This window comes from Gymnogyps californianus, chromosome 8 (assembly GCF_018139145.2).
Source record: "Gymnogyps californianus isolate 813 chromosome 8, ASM1813914v2, whole genome shotgun sequence".
In the NCBI taxonomy this organism is placed as follows: Eukaryota; Metazoa; Chordata; class Aves; order Accipitriformes; family Cathartidae; genus Gymnogyps; species Gymnogyps californianus.
Genome location: NC_059478.1, coordinates 5,759,166 through 5,784,289, shown reverse-complemented (window position 1 = coordinate 5,784,289; position 25,124 = coordinate 5,759,166). Strand labels below are relative to the sequence as shown.

Below are 25,124 nucleotides of genomic sequence, written 5' to 3'. Positions count from 1 at the left end.
ATAAACTCTAACTCCTGCTTCTTACCTTGTAGAACATCCTATCTGCAAAGCGCAGCATCTCAGCAAATGCATTAAGCCAACAGTGAAGGAATGCAAAGAAAACCAGGAAGAGAATCAGTACACCTAGAAACAAGGTAGATTCAGACCAGTTTTGTAGTGTTTTCTCTCAGCTACAAGCAAGAACATGTAATGCAGTCAAGACTGTTCTTATAGGCACTGACACAGATGAGCTTTGAGCTACCTATACAAAAGAGTAAAAGTGTTTCAGTTTCTCACCACACTAGGCCATGCTGACCCCAGAGGGCAACAGCAAGGTTGCCACACAGCCTAGAACCTGGCTTTGAAGACAGTTAAATTCAAACCGAAGCTTTTGTTTTGTGCTGCTGACTCTGAAGTTTAACACCATAACACTGAAGTCTGCCCACAAGACCTTCTTTGCTGATCTTTGCCTATCATGAATGCATCTCACATGAAGCACTTCCCCTCTCTTCCGCCTCTTCCATAAAGATAGTAGTCACTCATGAATCCGGGTCTTACCTGGCAGAATGGAGTTGAAGATGCAGAGGACCAGACCTCGAAGATTGAAGGTTTCTTGACTACTGTTGCGAAACTGAGGAATGCAGAGTCTCACAAAGATGTAGTAGGCATAGAAAAGTGAACCAAGCACCTGGAACAACAACAACAAAAAAGTCTGACTCCATAAGAGAAACACGCAATTAACACATCATCACTTGACAGCTCCAGGAAAGGAACAGCAGCTGCCCACACAAGTCAAAATAATTTATTTTACATTGCTGCTAATAAACCTCACTAAGGGTCCAGGCAGAAAGTAAGCCACAGCCATCTCTATAGCACGTTGACAGCCAGGCGCAAAATCAATTTGTCTTTTCTACTACAGCAGCTGTAAGTTTCTCCTAGTCCTGTCAACTCAGAAGTTATGATGCAAAAGACTTGTGCCAATGCCAAAGTAAGTGGGGAAAGTACCCTGTGATCTAGGTCCAAGACAAGGGCAGAAATAATTGGAAAATATTCACTGTAGCTAAATCTAATATTAAAGCTTACTCTTCTTTTATCCCAAAGGAGATGTTTACAGGCCAAACCACCTCAGCCCTTCTCTGGCTCATGAACCCATGTTCTGGAAGTTGAGGTCAAAATGCAGACCACAGCTTTAAATACTCTGACTGCTGTAACCCAGATGTGTGCTTTGCCACCCTCTTTTGTCAAAAAGCAGGCAGCCAAAGGCCTTTTCATGCTTCGTTTTTTCTTTTTTTTTTTTATTGTTTTGCTTTTTAAAACATGAATGCATTGTGTAACAGTAGAAGTTTCAATCATGCAAAGCCATTACTTGGAAACACATCCACAAGAAGCTATTGAAGTTCACATCTGGAAACGTGAAGATCAGGTCAACCTTAAGCTCAAATAAGCACTAAAGATTTGGACTCTAGGCCTCATTATTTCAAAATTGGTCTGAATATCTGCAGACGAGTAGCTGTGCCAGTGCATTACAATACAACATCAGTGTAAAGAAAGAGGGTCAGAGCATGGATATTGTGCTCCCCAAACACACATGCAGCTTTTGTTTGTATGGAATGGAGTCTAAAGGCTTAAGCAAGGATTTTTTTCTTTTTCTGTCTTTGACACAACCATTAGTGCAGCAAGATTACTGTTTCTTTTCTTAGTCACTAGAAAGCACTCTTTTCTGGTAAGCCCACATCAAGTAAACAGTGATTTAAGGCCAAAGGGAGAACTGTTCAGCAACAGAGTTTAGATGATCTCTGAAAGTGCATGCTGGTTTTGGCTGGGATAGAGTTAATTTTCTTCATAGTAGCTAGTATAAGGCTATGTTTTGGATTTGTGCTGAAAACAGTGTTGATAATTCAGGGATGTTTTTGTTATTGCTGAGCAGTGCTTACACAGAGTCAAGGCCTCTTCTGCTTCTCTCACCACCCCACCTGACCAGCGAGTAGGCTGGGGGTGCACAAGCAGCTGGGAGGGGACACAGCCAGGACAGCTGACCCCAACTGCCCAAAGGGATATTCCATACCATATGATGTCACGCTCAGCATATAAAGCTGGGGGAAGAAGAAGGAAGGGGGGGACATTCGGAGCGATGGTGTTTTGTCTTCCCAAGTAACTGTTATGTGTGATGGAGCCCTGCTTTCCTGGAAACGGCTGAACACCTGCCCGCCCATGGGAAACAGTGAATGAATTCCTTGTTTTGCTTTGCGTGTCCGTGTGGCTTTTGCTTTACTTATTAAACTGTCTTTATCTCAACCCATGAGTTTTCTCACTTTTACCCTTCCGATTCTCTCCCCCACCCCACAGCGGGGGAGTGAGCGAGCGGCTGTGTGGGGCTTAGCTGCCGGCTGGGGTTAAACCATGACAAAGTACATTCTTCAGAAAGCTGCACTACTCACCTGCGCAAACTTGGTAGCTACATAGCCCCATCTTATCATGGGATTCCTAGGAAAAAGAACACATCATATCATATCTAAATAGGACCTCAAAGTAGCAAAAACCTCCCTTCAATTATTGATTTTACTGACCTACACTCTGAAAAAAACTGGGTTTTGAATTCCAGAGTTCTTAATCTCTTGACATCCAAGAGATGTCTGCCCATATTGCTGGTTCCTCACTTTCAACTACAGCAGGACAACTATGGCAATTCCATAAATGGAAAAGTATCTGGAGGGCAGCATTATGCAATTACATAGGAGGTGGTGATCTGCCCGATAGTCACATAAAGGACTGCTGACTTGACACTGTCAAAGTGCAACCCAGCAAAGTACAGAAAAGTTTGGGAGTTCCAAGTTTTAAAGGCTTCAGCCTACCTCCTCAAACTCAGAGATACGGCTGCTTATTAGCACCACATAAAACACACAAGCCTACTGCAGGAACTGTGTATCACTAGATATTCAGTAGCAAGTTCTTAGTTTGTTTTACTTCAAGTGCACTTCCCAAAGAAATAAACCCAGAACTGTGAAGTCAAAATACTGTTAGCATTAGAGTGAGTTTTCATGACCAAGTCCTGCCCTTGCCAAGTTACTGACTTAACCACATCTTTATGAAAGCTCTAACTCATAAATTGAATAGATCACATCCAGGGATGCTTAATGTTGGCTTCAGTTTTTAGACTACTTTAATGTTCTATTGGTGTTGCTCACATTACCTGGGATAGTTGTCTCTGTAGATGAGGGTGGGAGCAAAGAGGAAGTACAGGTATTGAGAAATTCTGGGAATAGGTACTGTGCCTGGAAGAGGGGGAAATAAAAAAAAAAAGAAAGGACACTGCAATCTTTTTGCTTACTGATGGTTCGGTTTCCCCAGTACCCTTTCACAACACAGAACCCCTATCACCTCAAAAAACCTCAGTCTGGAACTAAAGGTATGGGATTTGCAGAGAATAAAACAAACTAGACCTATCAGATGGAATCGCCCCACCGTGAAGCACAGTTAACAAGTAAGGGTGACTAACAGGTAGTGCAGTGCTAACACCTTGATATCACATTTCCTCTCCTCCTAGGGAAGATGAAGCTGTAAGGCCTGCATCAACATGTGGGTTCACGTTCAGCTCTGGCATGCCTTGCTGAAAGAGCTTCTGTGCTTCTACAATTGCTGTCATTTCAACTAGAGCACTGAACAGGCAGGCAGCCTCTAAACACCTTTTGCTCCTAAAAGCAGAAATAAGGAGTCCTGTTGAAGAAAGACTTAAGATACAGAGATGACTTAGACCTCAACAACAGTCTAGCTCATTGCCTAATACCAAATGAAGAGGTTCAGGCTGAAATTATGATGCAGAAGGCCAGGCTAGCGCCTCGTCATCTCCCCACAGTCACCTATTCAAATCCTACCTCTCCAATTCATGAGGGCAGCTCAAAGCAATGGAGGGAAAACAAGAGCTGGTTATGCACTGCTGTCAAAAAAAGGCAGGGCAAGTTACTCACTGGACTTGTCCTTTACAGAGGCCCGGACTCTGGGTACATTCTCCCGGATGAATGAATGAGCCTTCATAACAAGACGAACCTTTAAGACCAAGAGAATATCAATTTAATACTCTCCCAACTTTCCAATAAAGACTGGATCAAGCATTTTAAGGGAACACCTTCAACATCTTGGTTTCTCTCCAATTTACCCCTTTTACAAGGAAAAGGCTGCTTCCTCTGCCCACAAGCCTGTTTAACTGACATGAATTTAAAACATGGCAAGGTGAAACATGCAGTAACAATCATGGCTCAGGAGAGTCAAAACACATCTTATTTACACTCACAAAACCACAGCACACACAAGGACTCTGAATAATGCCAGCAAGTCACTAACCAATTAACTTAAAATTGAAGGACCCCCCCCATCCATCCATTTCAATAGGTCAGTATGTTTCAAAGTCTTGAAACCAACTCCTTGAAGTTAGATGTATTCTACAGCAATTAGCACTACATTGGAATAAGGTGGTGCCCCACATAAATAGTCCACCACTGCCGAGCAGGGTTTTTTCTTTGTTTTAACACTGAACGACTAAAAGGAGTGCTAGTCCAAAGTTAATTCTTCAAGCCTACACTTCTATCTCTGACCATCCTTGTTTTAACCTGATGGTCTGACCAGTCCTCCACACTCTTGCACTCTTACCCCCCTTCCCCCGAAAAAGAAAATTCCACTTTCAATAAAGTTCTGACTACAAGACAAAGACAGTTGCTTCTTGGGAACAGAAAGGGAAACAGGAACCACTTGTTGACTATGTACTTGCGCGGGGGGGGGGGGGGGGGTGTGGGGTGTGGGTGTGTTAAAAAAAAAAAACCAAAACCAAAACAGCAACAACAACAAAAGAGGAATGTTTCAGCTTCCTTGTGAACTATGGCACAACAGGTTCTTAAAATCGGTTTTAAACACTTAGCATCCACAAGACAACTAGAAATAAATAGAATTTCAGCCTTGAAGTATGTTCAGAAAAAACTTACAGTAAAATCTTAAGTACAGGGTAAAAAAACCAAGTGGTTTCCAGGTCAAAATGAAGTTTACTATTTACTTTTTCTCATTAGACTTGCTGCCTGTAAGTCTATCTTCAAGTCAAAGACAAACTCCATCCACAGCCCTGGCTTAATTTAATGAATAAAAGCAATGCTTGACTCCTTAGGAAAAAGGACCCTTTCCATTTTGAAAACAAGATTCAATATATCCAAAGATACTGGGTAGGGACCTACCTGTTCCAGTATTACAATAAAACGGGAAGCCGGAGGCAGGGCGTATGATACAGCAATATAGGTTGGTCCAAATCCAAGCCCAGCTGTTTGGAAGAGTGTGAACAACATCCCATAGAAGAGAGAGTGGATTACACGATGGGAGGAACTGCAGTAGCCTTGGGCCCACCAGACGAAAAGGTTGTATGGAACGATAACTGTGGCACAGAACATGCACAGCCAAGTACAGAAGACAACTGGGAACTTTCCAAAAACAAAGACCAAGAGATCAAATCCTAGGACCAGTCTAGAAGGCACAAGGAAAGAGACAATATTCAGTGTCCATTGTTTCATTAGAAATACTTCTACTCCATGAAGTGGCTACAAAATGCAAAGCTTCCAGATCATAATTGTTGGACAGTCTGGATAGAAGTGACTGTGGCAATTTTCAGCTCAGAAACAGAGGGCTGTCTGCGACAGATTTAAGTGACCACCTACAAGCACATCAGAAAATAAGAGATGAAGGACTCATGCCATCAATGCTGTCAGGCACAGCTTACCTTCAAATCCCATAGGGCTTAAGCACGTCTTTAAGGGTACGCTCAAGCTCATCCCTGCTAAGCACAAGCACGTGACCAAACAATCCACTGCTGAACCAGGGTCCAAAAGAGCTTTTGGGGAACACTCCCAGGACATCATCACTCTTACATTAAGAATCAGTTCTTCCCAGGAGTTTAACACCTAAAGAGGCTTTCTCCCCACCTCTATAAGCATGAGGTATTTTAACATCTAGCACTCAAACCTAATTTAATTCTGCTTTGTGAAAACCGTAGGCATTCCACATGGATTCAGTTTAGAAGTCACCCAAAAAGTTTAGGGTCATTAGATGGTCAGTCCAAATATGCTCAAGTGGTGTGCACCAGGTACTTTATTAATCAAGCTTAAAACATACAGACATAAACAAACGGATGTTCAACCTTACTGGCTATCAAAGTCACCAGAGCTTACTCCTACGCGTAAGCAGCTCTTCTAAATCAAGGTTAGAGGAGAAGGTAGTACAGAGTACACCAACACAATTTATTTGTTCTCTTGTGGAGGCTCAATTGTGAACTGGATCCAAATTATCAGCTCTAGCTGAGAACACAGCAATGATTTTTTTTTTTCCATTTTTTTTAAAGTAATCAGAGAATCTAGCCCTATTAGTTGATTTTAGAGGTAAATACCTATATTCTCCCCCAATGTCCATACACTATTAAGTTAGGATCAGCTAAACAATATTCAATAGTGCACAAGTCTGTTCTTATACCTAGACAAGATACAGCTCTAGTTTTGTACACTGAAGATCAGATAATCAGCAAGATAAACATGCAATCCTACTTGTGTACATGGGATACAGCTTGCCAAAAAGATACTATTTAAAGCAACAAGCAAGTGTGAGGAAAGCAGTCTTTCACAGTCTTGTTCACAACGGCTACCTGCAAAGCACAATCTTAACAGAGGCTGCTGTGCCAGTATTCTTGAGATTTTTTTCCCCATGAAAAACAAAAAGTTCTATTTTTATTTAAGCACAAGTACAGTGCTCCAGAACTATCATTTTTAAACAGAGGAAGGACTGCTGAAGTATTTGAAGTTTTTCTAAACACAGTCCTCCTTCAAGCAACGCAAGCAGCTGAAAGCTACCATTTCATTAAAGATATTCAACTGAAGTAGTCCACATTCCATGATGATTCCCTCCCTTTTGCCAGCCTTGGGAAGAATGAAGCACGTTAGGCCAAACTGTGCTGGCCATAATTCTCACGGAATACACCAATCTGTAGAATTTTCCTAATATCTCACTATCTGATTTGAAATTACCACATCCCCTCAACAGGAATTCCAGCATATATTTTAAGTATGTCAAGTTGGGAAACCCCCTTCCAAGAACATCCCAAGGAAGGATTCCCCCTTCTTTCTGCACTATTCTGCAGTTTCATGTACCTCTGGCGCTTTGGAAGCGAGCATTTCCCAGCCCCAATCCCTGTCTTTCTAAAGCATTCTTACCTTCCTTCATCAATGAAGTCTACTAAAAGTGTGCTGAGGATGAAGACAATGAGAAGAGCGATGAACATGTGGTAGATCGTCCTGATGTGACTCACTTCAAACAGCTCACTAAGGGAGAGATTCAAATGCTATCAGGCCATTCCCATAGCACATCAGACCTCCAGTATGTTAGCTTTCAAAGTGTTTCACAGTTAGGTAAGATGACATCGCTGCCATCCCAACTCAAAAGACTGAAGTTAAGGTGCAATTTGGGTGCCAGTCTACACATACACTTCCTCAGTTTATCCTCAGACAAAGGATAATTAGCCATTATCTTAGTGGTACTGAGGGGACTGTAATTAAGGTTTACATTCGGGAAGGCTGCAAGCTGTAGTAGAGATGTTTTAGAAAGGAACAGAGAAGCTTAAACGGATTAGTCCACAGGGGTTTGACCGCAGGTGGCAGTGGGGAAAGTACCTCAAAGCAAAGGCTAGTTAGTTTGCTATCAAGGGTATTTTCAGTCAATTTAATAGAAAACGTGAAGTTAAGTTACTCACTCCAAGAGGGACCTTCTGGCAGTAAAGATCTTCCCATGCTCTGGAGGGGCCCTCAAGGTCCTGCAAACAAAGAGGAGAACATTTGAGACAAGAAAGGAAATAAGGCTTCCAGGAAACATAACCTGGTTATAGGTACAGCTTAAAATTGACTTACTTGGCTTTGTGCAGTTCCTTCTCTGAGCAGGAAGCTGGGAAGAGGGAGGCTGAAGATGAGGAATCCAGGAGCACCGATTTTGCCACCAAACTGTTCACAAACTCCGTGAAGTGACTGTCCACTTCCTTCATGAAAGCTGGCTTCAATTGCTGACAGAGTAAAAACAGAGCAGAAAGTTGTTTAACTCTCTGGATACATTTTCATAAAATATTCATATTCCTTTTTATCCCAGAGCAGGACAGAGCAAGGCATCAAGAAAACATTCCTGTACCATCTGCCAACAGTTGGAGCCCACTTGGACAAGATCAGGGGCTTATCCTGGCCTGTTCACACACCTCAGATCAGAGGACTTTGAATAATGTTTATCTTCTCTATCAGATGCAACACAGAGGAGCAAAGTAAACATACTGATCTTCATACGTATATCTGGAGTGACAGGTATTTCATGTACTTTATGGTGCCAAGAAGGTTGAGCTAAACTTAATACATGAGCCCCAGAAAACATTTCTTATTTTTAACCAGAGTTACATTCTTAGCATACAAAACAGGTACAAACAAGATTTACTTTTTAGCCTACCTAGTGTTATGGAGGGAAAAATGGACCTTTTTACACTTGTGGCTAAGCAATCACCATTGATTTTCTCATGCATTAATGCAGAAGCTATCTCAATGATGTGAGTACAGGAAGAAGGATCAAATTAACTCTTCCACTGCTACCACTGTTTGGATAAAACCTTTCATGTACCACTGAAATTACAGAATGCACAGAAAATTTTCACTAAAGCAACAAAACAGGGTAACATTGCTAAGCATTAAGACTGAGCAGCGAGACAGACAAAACTGGTAGGCAGCAAAACTGAAGTTCAAGAATTCATGGGATCAAATATCCCAGTTGAATCTCCTATGCTCCCTTTTCTTCAGACAGCTTTATACAGGTTATCTTCTCTATTATAGCCAGTTTTGACAAAGTTGCACCATTTTTAGCCTATTTGTATTTTTCTTCTCATTTTATTAGACAAAGGCAACTTCTGGAGCATCTGGTTTACTCGAGACCTTGACTTCTAAGGGTGCATGAAAAACCATCGATGAGCATCCCCCTCTACCATCTTTTTGAAAAAATGCACTGATACAGTGCAAGAAAAAGGAGATAATCAGCTGTGGATAAAGCATAGGCCACCCTGGTGAAAGACTGCTTGCTTCACCTGATAAAGAGTTTCTTTTCTAGAAAGGGAAACATTACTTAACCCTCCCAATAATAAGTTGTCCAGACAAGGACTATAATTCATCTTCAAAAGGCAGATTGTAAAATGCTAAGATGTTTTCATGAACCTTGTGTCTTGCCTGAAGACTAGCACATGTAATTCATTCCTGTATTTTCCTGTCTGCAATATAGTTGGATCTGCTATTTAGTCTCATAACATGAACTTTCAAAGACCTGATCTCCCACACCCCAGGCAGAGTTTTTAAGACTAGATGCATTTAGAAGAAACTTAATGATAAAATTTTCAAAGTTACTTATTTCTGCAGAAAGTGCTACACTGAGCTCTGGACAGCTTTTTGTTGTGGTGCAAATTCTCTTGCTCTTTGTATGCAGAGAGGATCCTGAGACTTGCACAGTGGCATGTTATTCTTATGACTAGAAAAAAGCAAGCAAAATGAATGCCCTCAAGCAAAGAAAAAGGCAACACGCATTCACTGTATTTCAGTGAGAACTTTGGGAATCTAAAGATCCTGAGATCCCTGGCACTTCAGAAGACAGTGATTTATGAGACTTCTGAGAACTCAGTTCCTTAATGTCAAGTCCTCAGATGCCAAATGGTTTTCCCAATACTTGAGCCTAGTGAAGCGTGGCTGAAAGCTAACCCCTCAGCTCCTGAATCATAAGCCTTTCGAGAATGCTCTGCCAGGCAGCCATTGTCTTCAGCACAGGAGATAGGCAAGTTTCAAGAAATGACTTCAAATCTAATTGCATACTGTGTTTTGGTGTTTATGCGAGTACACTAGCAACATTTGTCTGACCATCCTTTTGCCTGGGATTTTTCAAGTTTGCCTCCAGATTCAAGGTCCAAGTCTTCCTACATGATAACTACATATTATTTCAACTAGTCTTCCTACTGATCAGCTGCTTAAGAAACACGTATGTTTCCCTGAATTCCCAACTGCTACCTACTTTCTAATCTTTAAGGCTGAAAAGCAACAAAACCAAGAAATCCATTTTCAAGGAGGCAAAGAAAGAGCCTGGAAGCTGTGCACAAAAATTATGCCTCCTCAAAAAGGCATTTGTGACACTTGAGCTCATTTGTCAGTAGGTGTTTATGTTTCAGTGTCTAACTATTATGCTAAAGAAAGCTGGAGCAGCATTGTTTTTGTTAAAAAGGAACAGGCACAAGGTCTAAGAAAAGAAGGAAAAGCTAGATAACTGAAACAGCATCTGTTAGCTCTAAGCTGCAGCAGTGATATGTTTGCCCCTTACACAGACCTCTTTCCACAGCTATGTTTTAAGGATTCTGTTTCCACTGATGGACACTTGTCATTCATGATATATCCTTCATTTTCCAAGCATGCTTGGACTGATTTTATACAGTAGATCACCCAAAAAAACTAAGCTAAAAAGCCCTCTGTAGAAGCAAAACTTGTAGGCTAACAAAATATATTAATAGATGATGTATTCTTACAAAATGCTACTGTCTAATGCAACAACAGCCAAGTAAGTAAGTTTAACTCTCTGGCAGGAAATACAAGACAATCTGAAGTGAGACCACATAAAACCAGAAGACCCTGAAGTCAAGATGCATCAGAACTCTACATTCCTCCTGTTTCATAGTGGTCAGATCCAGAGAGATCTCTTTAAAGAGAAGCTGCAGTAGGAGAAGGAGCAGATTAATATTTAACTTAATAAAAACATTTTTTCCCCTATTTGGCAGCTGCCAGTATAGAATAAACAAGCTTCACCAGTGCTTAATGAAACAGAAGCTCTTAGGAGCTGGCTACTTTTAGATACTGCTTTTCTGGGAGGCAGAGGATTGTCTCTACAAGAGATGTGGACTCGTTTCTTCAAAAACAGGAGGGGAAAAAAAAACCCACACCACATTGAGTACTTTGGAACTACAACCTGTAACAGAAGATACCAGTGCTCTCTGGCACAGCCTGCTTTTACAGCATGCATGTGCATATCCCTGCCAAAAAAGTCAAATAGAAATTCCTGCTCCTCTTGGAGTGCTCAAATTTCCATGCCAAACAAAGCACTATTCATTCCTACCATAACTCTTGTCTTTTTTTTAGTCTTCCCCCCCTTTTTCAGCCTAATGTCCTCCCAGCAAGAGTTTAACAGAAATTATTTCCTTAAACTACCTCTTCCCTTTAGTTAGCACTCTGCTGAGATTGCCTCCTCCTAATACAACCCTCCAGGGCTGATATCAACATATGCATGTGTTTGAATTGGGAGAGCAGGGCATGAGTTCTCATTAGATTAAATAAAATACAACCAGAACATAGACCCTACAGTAACTGTAATTCTGTACAACAAAACTACCCAACATATCGTGCTATGTTATCAACTATTACTACTGGCATTCAAAGGGCAATCTACTTGAGCAATTGTCAGAGTAACTGTTAGGGCTCAGTAAGCCAAGTGCATTCCACCCAGTCACCAAAGAAATGAAACTTAAGAGAACGCACCTCCCACCAGCCTTCACTGTGACAGGGCACGGATAAACAGATGGCCTCGTTGTAGCTTCCCTCAATGGAGAGCACTTAACCAAAAGATTCCTAAAGTATGCTTGAAGTCTAAGACAAAGAACTGGGCAGATCCACTCAGCTGTCACCATTAAGTTTTAAACAAAAGAATCAGATCATTACAAAACCAAAAAGGGGGGCAAGTATGAAAAGAATGCTACGCCATAAAAAGCAGAAGCTGGCCAATAATTGATGAGAAGTCAGAGAAAGTTGAGGGAAGTAACCCTGTAGCTTACTTATAAAGTTGCAAAAGTTCCCCAGCATTTTACTCATTCTGACAGATTTAGTAATTTCAGTCACAAACATGACAACATCCAGCCCTGACCAAGTGACAGAACACACCATTCTCAACTCAGTTTAGGATGAGCAACGGACTAGATTTTCAGACTGGACTGCAGAGGCATGAAGGCATTCTATGCATGAATAACACCTAGCACCTACAAATCCCATTTAAATCAGTGGGAGTTGTCAGTCACCAGCACTTTTCAGAAGTCAAGCATCTGTCTAGACCTCAGATACCCATCACCTAGAAGGTAAACTGCAATCCAAGCCTTTGTTCAGTGGTTCACATAACAAAAGAACACTGCTGGTTTTCTTCAATTCTCTTTGCGGATAAGAAGTCACCTTGTCTACAAACTAGTGTGTCACAAAGCTGGTGGTCAGAAAAAAATTTAGAAACAAGAAACATTCCTGAAGAAAGAAATCCAAGATCAAGTTGTCACCTTGCAACCAGCTGATGTTCCCTGGAACTTAGAACTTACAAGCTGTCAAAGCTTTCTCATGCAAGCATCTGTTGCCAACGTGGTGATTTGCAGTGGCTGTTTTGTTTGCAGAGAAAACATATGAGGCTTGCTCTATCATGTCCTCAGTAAGACTCATTCAGAGAAGACAACACACGAAATAAAATTCAGAGCTGACTATCCCTCTAACGTGCTGAATTTTAGGAGTTTCAGCACAAAAAGCAGTACGCTCTTTGGAGAAGACATTTAAATACACTTTAGTTATATCTGTTATAAATTACACACTGCCTATAGAGGTAAAAAAAGACTTTTAAACAGGAAAACATCTCAAAGGTGCAAGATATTTTTCTCTGTCTTGTAAGTACCCTCTCCTTAATATTCACATGAGGCTGGCACAATTAGATTACTTCATCTTTACCATGGAATTCTCTGCAATAAAATGAAGCAAGAGTACAGGACAATTTGCCCTGAAGAACATTCGTGCTACAAAACAACGGTTAACAAGGAAGGTGCAGTTCATTGTTAGCTAACCTTATTTAATTTGGGCATAAATCACCTTAACATAAGCTAAGACAATGGCAGCTCACACAAATGCAGTAGAAATACCCAGTGCTATTTTCTTTGAGGCTGTTGCTCACTGACAAAAAGAGTGGCACCAAGGCTCAGGACGGTCATCTCCATAGCCAGGGCAACAGAAGCTGTGGGATACAGGCGACACGCTACCCTTTATTCAATGGATAGCAGGACACAGAGCGTTTTACAGACTAAATATGCAAGCAGGCTAGCTGATAATCACACTGCCAATAGTGGTGAGGGAAGTTCCATTTTATTTACAGGCCTCAAAGTTCATTCTTATCTTTGGACTTCAACCTATTGGGGTCAAGTAAGACAGAACTGCATTTGATAATACTACCCCTCTTGTGCAAAGTCAGAAGAGAGGAGGAGAGAAAGAGGGCTGTATAAAAGCCACTGCACTCAAGCTATGACTGAAGAGGGATATTTGTGTTCCAGGACTAGTGACTCTCTGAAAGATACTCAGGGTTAATTATCTCGCTCCTCCCCACAAGCAAGCATTAGAATATATTTACCTCAGCTTCTGCTATTAGCTGCATTTTCCTTGTTATCACATGGTCGACATCAACCCGGCCTAAGGAAGGAAAGCAAATATTTAACAGTTGCATTTTCAGTGATGCAAACTGCATGTCTGAAAACACAGAAAGCACAACATACAGTAGTTCAGTCACTGATTTTTCATTAGTGCTTCTGACTTACTAGTAAGGTCCCAGTAAATTCAAAACTAAGCTGCAGGAAATTCATAAGCTATGACCAAGTATTTTAAACAGCCATTTAGGATCACAGCACTATAAAGCAGTCAACAACCGATAACATGCTGGATTTTCGAAAGCTTTATTTTCCATCAGCAACTCTGCAAATCTTCCCAAGGTCCCTAAACATATTCAGCCCTGAAACAGCAATTAGAACAACCTTTAGAAGGTCATATCCAAGTGTGCTGATCTTTTATCAGAGCTTTATCTTACGCACAGTGAACTAGACATAAGATCAGGCTGTCTAGAGGTCTCTACATTGCCAATAGACAAGACAGTCAAGTCAAGACTATCTGTAAATAAAGTAACCAGCTCTGAAGACAGGCTAAATGACAAGTTGGAAGGTTATTCTGTGTTCAAACCTGGCTACTCCCACTCCTTCCGTCCCCCAGGAGAAGTGCTAGACACCAGTCTGATGGTATTCCTCAGCATGTTTCATCGCTTAAGCAAACAAGTGTAACCATGCCATGAACATCATCTGACTCTTATCATTACTAATACCATTGGCTCACACGTAAAGCCTCAAATAGGACCTTTCTTTTGCATAAAGAACTATACACATCTGAGATGCCTCTATTACATCAAGCGGAACATACACAAATCAGACATTTCGAACTAGTTGAGTTTTAAGACAAGGTTTGTCTGCAATGGTTGTAGAGTGCTGGCAAGCCAGCTGGTGTTTCACTTCTCCAATAAAAACAACATCACAGAAGATAAAGTTACTTAAAACAAAGAGTCTTGTACATGAAGGAAAAGCAAGATTAAAGCAGCAATATACACCCCCCTAAAATACTAGTCAGGGTAAAAAGATAGCAACAAACCTTGCCTTGTGCATGTCCTTTGGCAGTTATAGCTACAACAGTACCTTACACAGTAACACATGGCTAGCATCACAACTTTCACGTTCAGTATCTGAGATAACACTACCACTTTTAGAAAAAGAGGATACTAAACTGATTCTCTAATAACGTTTCCAGTGAAGCATGAGCTAACAGATTTGCAGTAGAGGTGTCAATGTTGTGTTGCTGTGTGATGAGAAGACAGATTCATAGCAATATCACAGTTCATAATGCAGCCTCCTTGCCTTGTCCTCCTTGTATGTGCGCAGCCTACGCACACAAAATGCACAGCGTGTAGTTTTAATAGAAGCACGTGCTTCTGTGATGCACGCTAGTCTGAAGGTGCTCTTATGAGCAACCAGTTGTAAGAAGTTTAGATAGACCTGCTTCAGAGATGACTCCAATTCTAATACTGGGGAAGAGTTAAATGAAACAAGAGACTTATCTTCAATGAAGCTATGCTCAGTTGTTAGCATTAATCCCCCCGCCCCCATCAAGTGGAAATATCAGTTTTTGTCTATAAAAACTGCTACACAAGCTATAGACTTGAGAACAGACCAGAAACAACAGCCGATTACTTAGCAGCCTTGTAATGCAACAACAAACAAGGAAACTGCTTAACATCATGAATTTTTGGCTGCATGCAAAGATCCATTTTTACAAAAATAGAATTCCTGGTTGCTAAGCATCTCACCTCCAAGACAACAACACTACCTCAGCATTTGAGCTCATCATGCTGTTACACTTGCCGAACAACAGCAGTTTGGAAGACAATTTGAGACAAGAGCATAAGATACCACTAGAGAGTCCCTCGTCCCACTCAGCTCATGCGTTTCGCTGGTGTCAAATGGATTCCCCCCCCTCTCTCCTCCAATAAATTAAAAAAAAATCAAGTTGTTCCACAAGCAGCAGAACTGTATCCCCTTCATATCATCTCAATGGCTCTACTCCCTCACTGCACCGCTCCACAATTGTATTCATAGCCCCCTCCCCCCATTACTACTATGCTAAGAACCACCTTGTGCTTATCTGCTAGCAAGCAGACCAGACAGAGCTTTTGAGCTCAAAGCACAACTAACCTTTTCCTGTAGAAAGGTAAGAATTTGTGTCTCTCATCCAGCTGCCAGTCTTCAAGACTATCAAGTTTGCCTGAAGCCGTCCAACATGGCCAAAGAGGACAGGACACATGAGACTTAAGGGATTGCACTATTTCCTTTGTAAGCTAAGCTAAAAATAAAAAAAACACTGCTTTGACCATATATTTCCTGTCAGATCTTGCATTCGAAGCCTCAGTTATTGTAACTACCCAGGAGCGGCTCACTTTGGAAATAAAACCCCCTTTTTGATTTACAAGGCCTTAAAGATGGATATAGTTTTAGACATACCTAATGTACAGCTTTAATGGTTGTACAGGAAACAAGGCCAGTCTCTGACCTGCTGACGTTGTAATTGCTAAATTGTATGCAGTGTCCCTCCTATCACTTTATTCACCCACACACCAGTGTGTATGCACAGACTAGACTAGAAACACAGCATCTTTTAAAAGGCTTTAAAAGTCAAGATCTCCATGTCTTTAGTATATGCATCTCATAAAACAAAGTAAAACCACCTGTAAGCTTGTTGCTTCTTTTCCAGAACAAAGAGCCTCCTGTAGAAGAAAACCCACGCCAAAAACAACTCATTCTGCTGTGTTGCATCACCCCATAAACTCAAGCTGTGTCACAAGGCAGATACCAGAGAACACATAACTCATCATCATCTTGAATCACTCCTCTTCTGTTGTGCAAGCTGCTACTTATGTTCTGTGAGGCCATTCAAGAAGAGAATCATCACATGATTTTGAGTCTAAAAGGAATTGTGCACTGCTGAGAAGTCTAAATCTTCATTTTGCTTTGACGCTGAAAAAGAAGACTGGATCCTTCTTTATCACTCTGGCACTGCAACATCATTACAAAAATGGACTCAAGGCTGCACAAGACAAGCAAGCACATCTCAGCATTTAAAACAAGATGGGATATGCCTTAAGAAAATGGGAAATATATTTAAAGTCATAAGGAAGAAAATAACCTTTGAAAACTAGTATGAAATAGTAGCAAATTTCACAGGAGACTGAAGCAGCGTTTGCTTTGAAAGAGCTTTGCTCACAGGGAGAAGTTTTAACTTAATGGGAGTTGTGTTCCCTTCCCGTCAGCAAAGACATTGACAAGATCTTTAGTTGACCACTTGTCTTGGGCTTGTAGAAACTGATCCTTGTAGGATGTGACACCTCTGCACAGCCCAAATTCCAAGCAGGTTCAAAAGCCAGAAACAAAAAAAATGAGCAATTTAAATGTACGCTTTGTTTCCACAGGAAATCAGGCTAATAAGAGATCATCTGAGGATTGAGAAAGCTTCTTATTGTTGAAAACTTGAGCAACTTAAATTTCGCAAAAGATTTACAAACTACCTTTCTTAAAGGATGTCACTGTCCCTTCTTCAACCCACTCCTGTACATGTTACAGGTAAGTGACGTTTCAGATAACTAGAGAAGCATCCCATTCATATGATCTGTTAGTGTTGCAACTTGGGATCCAACAAAAACAGCTTCTACCTAAGACACTAGCCAGCACTCTACTAAGCAAGCTCTCAAAAATTAACTGTGCTAAAAAGCATTCATTTTATTTAACCACTACAGTCTGCAATTACCACCAGGGGCACAAGTGGGAATAAGTCATTTGAGTAAAGCCATGGCTTGCGTGCAGTGTTAGAGTTCCAGCCTGTAACAACTTCACCAGCCACAGAAGCTGCCTGCAGCCCAGCACTCTGAGCCACTGCCACTCAAATTGTTCCTGCATTGTGGCAATAAGCTTATTATTCAGCAGTTAGAACAACCCAGGGAGACTACTGCTATCTAAATCCCTGCACAGCATTCAAGACAAAAATGCCTCTTCTCAGTAAAGCCAGGAAAAGCACACGAACAAACTTCAGTTTATTGCCACATATACTTCAAAAAAACCAAACAAACCCCAACAACCACTACTCAGAACAACCAAGCACACCACTCAGTTCAGAAGCATCTTCCCCTAATGATGTCAGGATCTGTTTAGCTTCAGGATCTTCATGGAAAGTCACAGATACAAACTGTACCCAATACTGCCCTTCTCTAAAAGAGTTTAAAAACATTATCTTCGTTATTTCTTGATCGGACAACCTACCATTCAAGAGGTTAAAGCAACATAGGCAGAAGGATTATGAAATCCTTCATATCCCAGCTACCTGGATTCAAAGGCTCCCTCTCTAAAAAACACTGAAGACATTATCTGAAGGAAAGCAAGGTTAAAGCCAACCTAGCGCAAGGCTACTGTAAAGAGGGGAAGTCTTCCATATCTGGTACAATACAACATATGCTAATAATTTGATGCTAATAAGCCTTATTCTTACTTACGGTAACTTATTTGGCCACTCAGCAGATAGAGGCAAGTTATGACTAGATTGCTCCCAGAGTTCAGCTGATCTGCTTAAAGAATGCATGGGCCATAGGTCACTGCGCTGCAGTTGGGCAAGGAATTCAGTTTAAAAAGTCATTTCTGCAGGGACATGGGACCCAAACCACCTCTTCACTAGCAGAAGGAAACACCAGCATTCTCTACATCATGCCACCATGTCCACAGGCTCTTCACAAGAAACTGCTCAGCTTTCACCAAACCCACAGGTTGCAAAACATGAGAGCCTAGAATTACCAGAATCCAGGTAGTCTCAGACAAGACAGCTGTTTGATCCATCTCCCAGAAACACATCCAAGATACTCAGTTCAAGGAGCTTAATCCCAAATTCACTCATCCATAAGAAATAGCCTGTTGATACAATGAACACTTACTGCTGTGAGTCGGATAGCAAACCCTAAAGCTTTCCAAATTGCTCCCTGTTTCAGAGCTCCCTCCTCCTACATCTATCAGTAGGCACACACAATTCATGCAGTGTCATAAACTTTTGCACTGAGAATGATCAATAATAACCTCTTCATTGGAAGATAACAACCCCTTTCTAAGATCAACATTACCAAACAGGCTTACACCAAACAAAGATATGCCACGTAGCTTGTTTGCAGATCAGTCTCCGGAGACACTTCTAATCCTTTTCTGATTTCTGAGGAAAAAAGGGCAGACTCCAAAACCCTCAGTTTACTGTTTTGAATGGTCTAATCTTAGCATTTTAGGGCATTCAGATGCACGCTTAAGAGCCATGTCGTCTTTAACCTTTTAAGATCTGCTCATGCAGTTTCTATTACACTCATTCCAGGTAAGTTTTCCTGCAACCAGTACTGCCCCCGATATCAATATCCCATTGAGCAGAACAGTTTTATATTTCTTTATGTACCTCCAGCTGAAAACATATAAGACTAATCTTATTACGGAAGCCCGGCTTTTGACAGGGGATTATTGCTGCTTAGATCACCTGTTGACTCTATGCTAGGACCAAATTAGTTGTTTAATTATGACACTGGCGTCAATTCAAGGAGGAGAAGTAATATATGAGACTGAAATTCAGCTACTCTGTCAAAGTGAAATTACAGGCTGAATGATTACAAGATACAAACACATCATGGGACAGAAGAATTCTTCTGGCGATCTCAAAGCTATGAATATTTCCACATTGCCATAAATTTGGGGGTACCTGAGTACAAACTATTCAGTCTTGGAACTCAGCAAGCAATGAGACAGTTTTCAGAAGAATTGATGAGGCAAGGGAAAAATAACCTAAAGTATACAAATGAAAGAGTCAGACCTAATGTAGCTCTAAAGCCAATACATGGATTAAAATTATTCCTCCAAGCAATTTCAGATCAGCCAATGCATCTGAGTTTTAATAAAGAAAGGATTAACGGCCTAGAAGTTTCTGTAGAAAGTTCACACACTTCTGGAAACAAGTCAATTGGCCCTTGACACATTAACTCTTAAGTTAAAAAGCAGATTGTGTTTGCTAATCAGGGAGGATCAAGGTTGAGAAATCACATTAGCAATTTAGTCTTTCTACTGAAATAATTGCTACAAAGACAATACATATTTACTTGCATACAAGATACTGTCTTGACCTGGCTAGAATCCCTTGACTGCAATAAACATGCATCTTGTCTAAAATGCTACACAACACCCATGCTACCAACTAAGATGCTACAGTATAAAAAGGATGTTGCCAGACAGCAGATCGTTAGCCTCATGCTGCCTTTGTACACATCAGGACTAATGCCCTAGAAACAGCTACTCAGAAGTGAATAGCGAGGACAAAAGAAAGCAAGAAAAGTTGTCTATGGCTACTTCTTTTGAGAAATTCTTCCACCTCAGCTGTGCTTTCACAGAAGGCCCTACCTACTTATGCAAGCATACTAGACTACATGAAGAGGCCACCATCTGGAGCACCTGAACACTTCAACTTCGTAAAGCTTCAACCTTTGTGTCACAGAGATGCTGATCTAACCCCACTGTATGGAGGAATTCCTCATCAGGCAGATGCATCTTCCTCCCAAGCCTGTAATGTGGTCAGGCATCAGACTCATGCCTCCTACCTCCCTGTGGCATTCCTGTTGTCCCCATCACTGAGCAAAGAGCCTGCAAAAACTGGTAACTTAAGTCTTTGTGATACTTATGCTGAATTGGCAGCAACACTGGCAGGTAAGAGGCACCTACTCTTAACTAACCAGGATTCCTCCCCGCTGCCCTTCACTGCAGTTTGTACCATATTAAAACACACTGCGTTGTTCTAAGCCAACCCACCAGGCACATGTACACACATGAAAGCTCAGTACACTTTCAAGAGATCTATCCCAGAATATTTACTTGCTACACACCCACAGTATCTCACCTGCAGTGACATTATGCCACAAGTCAGAGGTATTAAAAAGACATATTTTAAAGACAGGCATACCCACCTATCAAGTGCTAATTATCACAACTATATTTATTCTTTACCCACAAGCTTGCCAGAACTCAAATTCATGCATAACAGTTAAGGTGTTTCCATAGATAAAAAGGTAGAAGTCTGCTTCTAAACCCATAACTGTTTTCCAGTAGCCATCAACTCCGTGCAATTTTCTAAAAACAGCATTAATGGAACAGTACCATTTGATTCAATTAAAATGATTGTACCGCCAACAGCTTAAAATCCCAGTTCTCTAACTAGTTTGTGGGATGGCTTTCTCTCCAACGTATTTTTTACAAGAAGAAATCTGACTTGTCCTAAACTTAAATTTGCTCCAACTCCTGTTTCAGTTGAAACAAGTACTACGAAATAGTGACAATATTCAGAAGCATACCAGTAAGAATTATCTCCTTGAGTCACTGGCACCAGGGTTTTGGAACTTATACTCACGTGGCATATTGTGATAAAGTAGTTTAGCTTTTTGCTTATTCTGTCTCCCAAAGAGAAAGAAAACAAGCTGCAATTTCATCGCTAACCTCCTTATCACCAGGCTGGAATGTGGTACAGCATAACCCAGGAATTAGAGACAGTCACAGTGTCCACAGGCAAAACCACTCATACTGCCACACACAACTGTCCCTGCAACTCAAGGGACAGGACATACACAGCAGTGACCCTTCCACAAAGCCAACTATAAGCCACATAACTTTTAAGGTGACCACAATATAAATGAATACAAATCCAACTGTTTATTGTTCTATTTTATGGCAGCCAAGGTTGAGACTGGATAGAAGGGAGCTGTTCTGACATTAACAGAGCCCCACAGGAGCAGAGAATCATTCTTTGTGGCATCCTACCTCCATCTGTCTGTCAGGATGGATACACCACCTTAGCCTGGTATGCTAAAGACCATTTTGTTCAATCCTGAGGAAGCCACATACTTAAAGCTTGTAAAGGAAGCAAGATGGAGTCCCCAGAAGAAGCGTTTACCAGTACTACTCAAAATTGTTGTCAAGATGCATTTGCAACATTTACAGCATTAAAGCATCTGCTCCTTATCACATACATTTGTCCTGTGACAATTAATCACTTTCTTTACTCTAGATCCCTGTAAGCACTGCAGTACACAGCCCCTGAGGGAAAGTTCTGCAGGACAGCACTCCAAACAACCTCAACCTGTTGAAGAAGTGCAGCTGGGACACAGGGAGCTCCACCTTGGTAGCCTTTCTACGAGCAGAAAAACTGAAATGAAAGAGCAAAGAGGCAATAGCCATGAGCTAGAAAGGACACCTTAGAGGAGATCACATGCCAGAGGTGCAACTAATCCCAAGTGAGAGTCTCACCATTGCTTGAGTTTTGAAATGACCTCTCGCTCTCAGGTCTCCTCTGCATTTCTTCATTCTCAGGGCTCTTGCAGGTTGTAGTGGAGCCAGACTGGCGTTTTCTTACACAGTCTTCACCTGCCATTGTTGCCTAGCTAGATCAGAAAAGGATAGCAGATAATTAATGACAAAAGAAAGTCATTTACTCTTTACATTGTACAAGAATAAATCTACATAGCCTTCTCTACACTAAAGTTAGACTTTCTTCCCTCCATTATGAATTCAGAGCAAGGGTAAGGGAAATTAAGCACACACTTGTATTAGTCATTTACCATGGATCACACTTCCTCTCCCTTACTACAAGCAGTAAAGGAACAACGTAACCAAGCCAGTTCTGCCCCCCCCCCCAAAGTATCTCCCCACAGCTCCCTCCTTTCCCTACAGACCTTCTAACTATTTAAAACAACGTAAGCTTTGTGAAATCTTTAGAAGGCCAAAAAGCCCTTGCAAATGCTTTCCGATAGTCAGCTGGACAGCAAAATTTGTCTTCTGAGAGATCTGGCAGGTTTGCTTTGCAGAATCACCCACGTTATTTTGCCTCTGCCAAGCCCTTTCCTGTCAAGTTTTCAGTTCTTACTGAAAGAGCAGCTTCCTCAATAGATCCTTGTACTCTGCTTGGCCAGACAATGATTGCATTGCAAACCACGGGAAAACAGGAAGAGAGAATCAGGTTTGAACTACGCTAGATTCAATGACAAAGGTCACTGCTGGGGACAGAGCTGCTAGTAGGGAACACCTGAAGCACCACGGCCAGGCTGAAAACAAGAAATTCTCAGTTAATGAAAAGGGGAGAAGGAGATTCTAATTTGGTCATGAAGTGACATTCCAGCACACTCTCCATGAAGTTCAGCTCAAGAAGCTCTCAGAGATGTAGCTACAACCAGGGACAATTTTCAGAACTGGACTTCCAGAAAGCCACATACACAAATGTATGTAACCACATTTTCAAACTAACGCTTCTCCTTTTTGATATATTTTTTCACCTTGGCACAAACTCTTAAATAGACACGTGTTTTGTTGCTAGTGAACAGAATACACGCACCACCACAGATGAGCTGTTAGGGACAGGCAAGGAAAATTCATGTACTTGCAGAAAAACTAAGAAGGCAGAACATAATTATTTAAGGTTGGATTTCCTCAGAATACTGAGGCTGGCACTTCTGCAAAACAGAAATAAGACTATGATCAGACGTTTTCAGGACTCAGCTTCCTGTGTTTGTCCCTCTAGTAGAACAGTCTCCCATTCTCCTCTCAGGTATCACAGCATATAGGGGAAAAAAACCTTTTGCAACACCAAACAACAAATCACTAATTCAATCACCAACACCATTTCTTGCAGCACTGCCTCTCTTAGCTCTCTCTGTCCCAAGAGATCACAGCCAGGTCTACCAGCTATAAAACAAAGACCATAAAAATGACAAACTTCCCAGCTGGCTTTGTACAACACCTGACAGCTTATACTATCCTTAATTTACATAATGCAAAAAGCATTTACATGAATAACAGAAAGAACCACGCAAGAATATGGTAAATCTTCCTATAGTAACTATGCTCACCGGCACAGAAAGGTAGCTGGCAGGACATACCCACTTCCTACCAGCTCTGTATACAGTTATTGCTGCAACTCTCCTGCCTTTTAACACGAATCAGTCACCATCACCAAGACATTACTCTTTCCACTTCCCAGCCTTCCCACAAGGTTCCAGGTACAGACACGGCCGCATCACATTAGAGCAAAGGATCATTTCGCCCACCTGGGGCTTACAACTACATGGAGATCCTGGACAGGCAAACATTTCAATCTTTCTCCTCTTACACAAGAAAGATGTCCAAACCCCTATCAAAGGATAAGAACAGATCACTCTGATCACACAATAGGGTCTACAGAACAGTGGAGGGGGAAATGGAGCTGCCTTATAGATTCCTGCACTAACAAGCTACTCCTTGGGCCACTAGCGAGCCTCTCCACTGCCTCCTGATCCAAGTTAAGTTGCTCTTGTGAGCCACATCTGTCCTTAAAGGTGCAGCTTTTCCAGCTCTAACAGAGGACCACAAGTTTAATTCTTTTCTCAGTACACTTTTCATCTTCTTCAAGAGGTGAAGAAGGCACTCCTTCCTCTCCAGTACAGAGTGGTTAAGAGTATCTCACTGAAAGGCTAACAGAAAAGAGTTAAAAATAAAGGGTTTCAGGATGGGGGATGGAAAAATCATGTGCGGGAGAAAAAAAAACAACAGTTAAAGCAATTAACCTAAAGAGTTATTCAATTCAGACAGGCTAACTGATCACAACAAAGCCTTCTTCACACCAAAAAAGAACTGTGCTAGGGGAAATCTATGAAAACATTTTCCTAGTCTAGTTTCTATATGAAGTGAGGTATAACATTACAGTACCTAAGCAACTATCAGCACATCAGTGCATAGAGGGCATCAGACCTTCCCTCAAATCTCTGCTAGAACCACATCAATCATGACACAATGCCATGATAAGCCCAAAATGTTCACTACCTCCTTCGCTAAAGGAAATCGCTCCTCACAATTAGTAAATAGTCACTCCTTTCACCCCACTCTGGGCACCTGCAGGACATCTAGAACCACAAACACATCCCATTATCAGATTTCCCAGCAGAAACTCCCTGATTTTATAGGCATGACTGCATTATGGTACTCGTAAAAGGTCTCAGAAACGTTGAGTTTCTCCATCTTCCTTTTCAAAACATTGGTAATTATAAGCATGCCTTAGGAGAAAAGCAACATCCTATAGGAAGTACATCTTTGCATTTCAAAAGGCTTGGTAGCACAGTGAGGACGTCTTCTACCTCCAATACCACTTATGCCAAATAAAATAACCTTATCCCAAGCACCTTTCAGATCTCCAAGGTTTTCCTTTGGCCCTTGGGCATAACGTTAACTAGCAGACCCGGTGTGCTACATCCTCAGTATCAGCAGAGCTCTTCACGAACTAGGCAGGTACCAAAACTAAGTTAAGGTCATTCCACAGCTCACCCGCAACGCGCAAAACACTCAGCAGGACAAAAAGAAAAAAAGACCGAAACCTGCAGATAACAATGCAAGCTGCTTAAAACACCGCCGAGGCTCCGAGCACACCCGAGACCATAAAGTCAGCTCCCTTCTCCACTAACTCCCTGGAAACAAGCGCGAAAGTGTTAAGCGGTGGTGCCGGCTGCCAGCAATAAGACACCCCCCCCCCCCTCCTCCCCCAAGCCCCAGCCCTGAGGGCGCCCGGAGGCCTGCGGAGCGCTGCCCCCCTCCCCCGAGCCGCACAGCCCTGCGAAAGGGCTCCGGGCAC

The 25,124-nt window shown here is 41.6% G+C and overlaps 1 protein-coding gene across 2 annotated transcripts in view; it reads right to left on the bottom strand.

The window, feature by feature from the left end:
- Positions 1-21,908, bottom strand: part of SOAT1 (sterol O-acyltransferase 1) — a 30,314-nt gene extending 8,406 nt beyond the window's left edge. Inside the window, exons 1-11 of one of the 2 annotated variants that reach the window (XM_050900801.1) lie at positions 21,779-21,908; positions 13,465-13,523; positions 7,902-8,050; positions 7,748-7,807; positions 7,212-7,319; positions 5,196-5,478; positions 3,945-4,023; positions 3,170-3,251; positions 2,418-2,463; positions 538-667; positions 26-123 (exon numbers count right to left, since the gene is read on the bottom strand). In XM_050900801.1, coding sequence (XP_050756758.1) covers positions 26-123; positions 538-667; positions 2,418-2,463; positions 3,170-3,251; positions 3,945-4,023; positions 5,196-5,478; positions 7,212-7,319; positions 7,748-7,807; positions 7,902-8,050; positions 13,465-13,523; positions 21,779-21,902 — 1,218 coding nt within the window. In that variant the 5' untranslated portion in view covers positions 21,903-21,908. The remainder of the gene's footprint in view (positions 1-25; positions 124-537; positions 668-2,417; positions 2,464-3,169; positions 3,252-3,944; positions 4,024-5,195; positions 5,479-7,211; positions 7,320-7,747; positions 7,808-7,901; positions 8,051-13,464; positions 13,524-21,778) is intronic. The other variant, XM_050900800.1, reaches the window with a different exon arrangement.
- Positions 21,909-25,124: the final 3,216 nt, after the last annotated feature.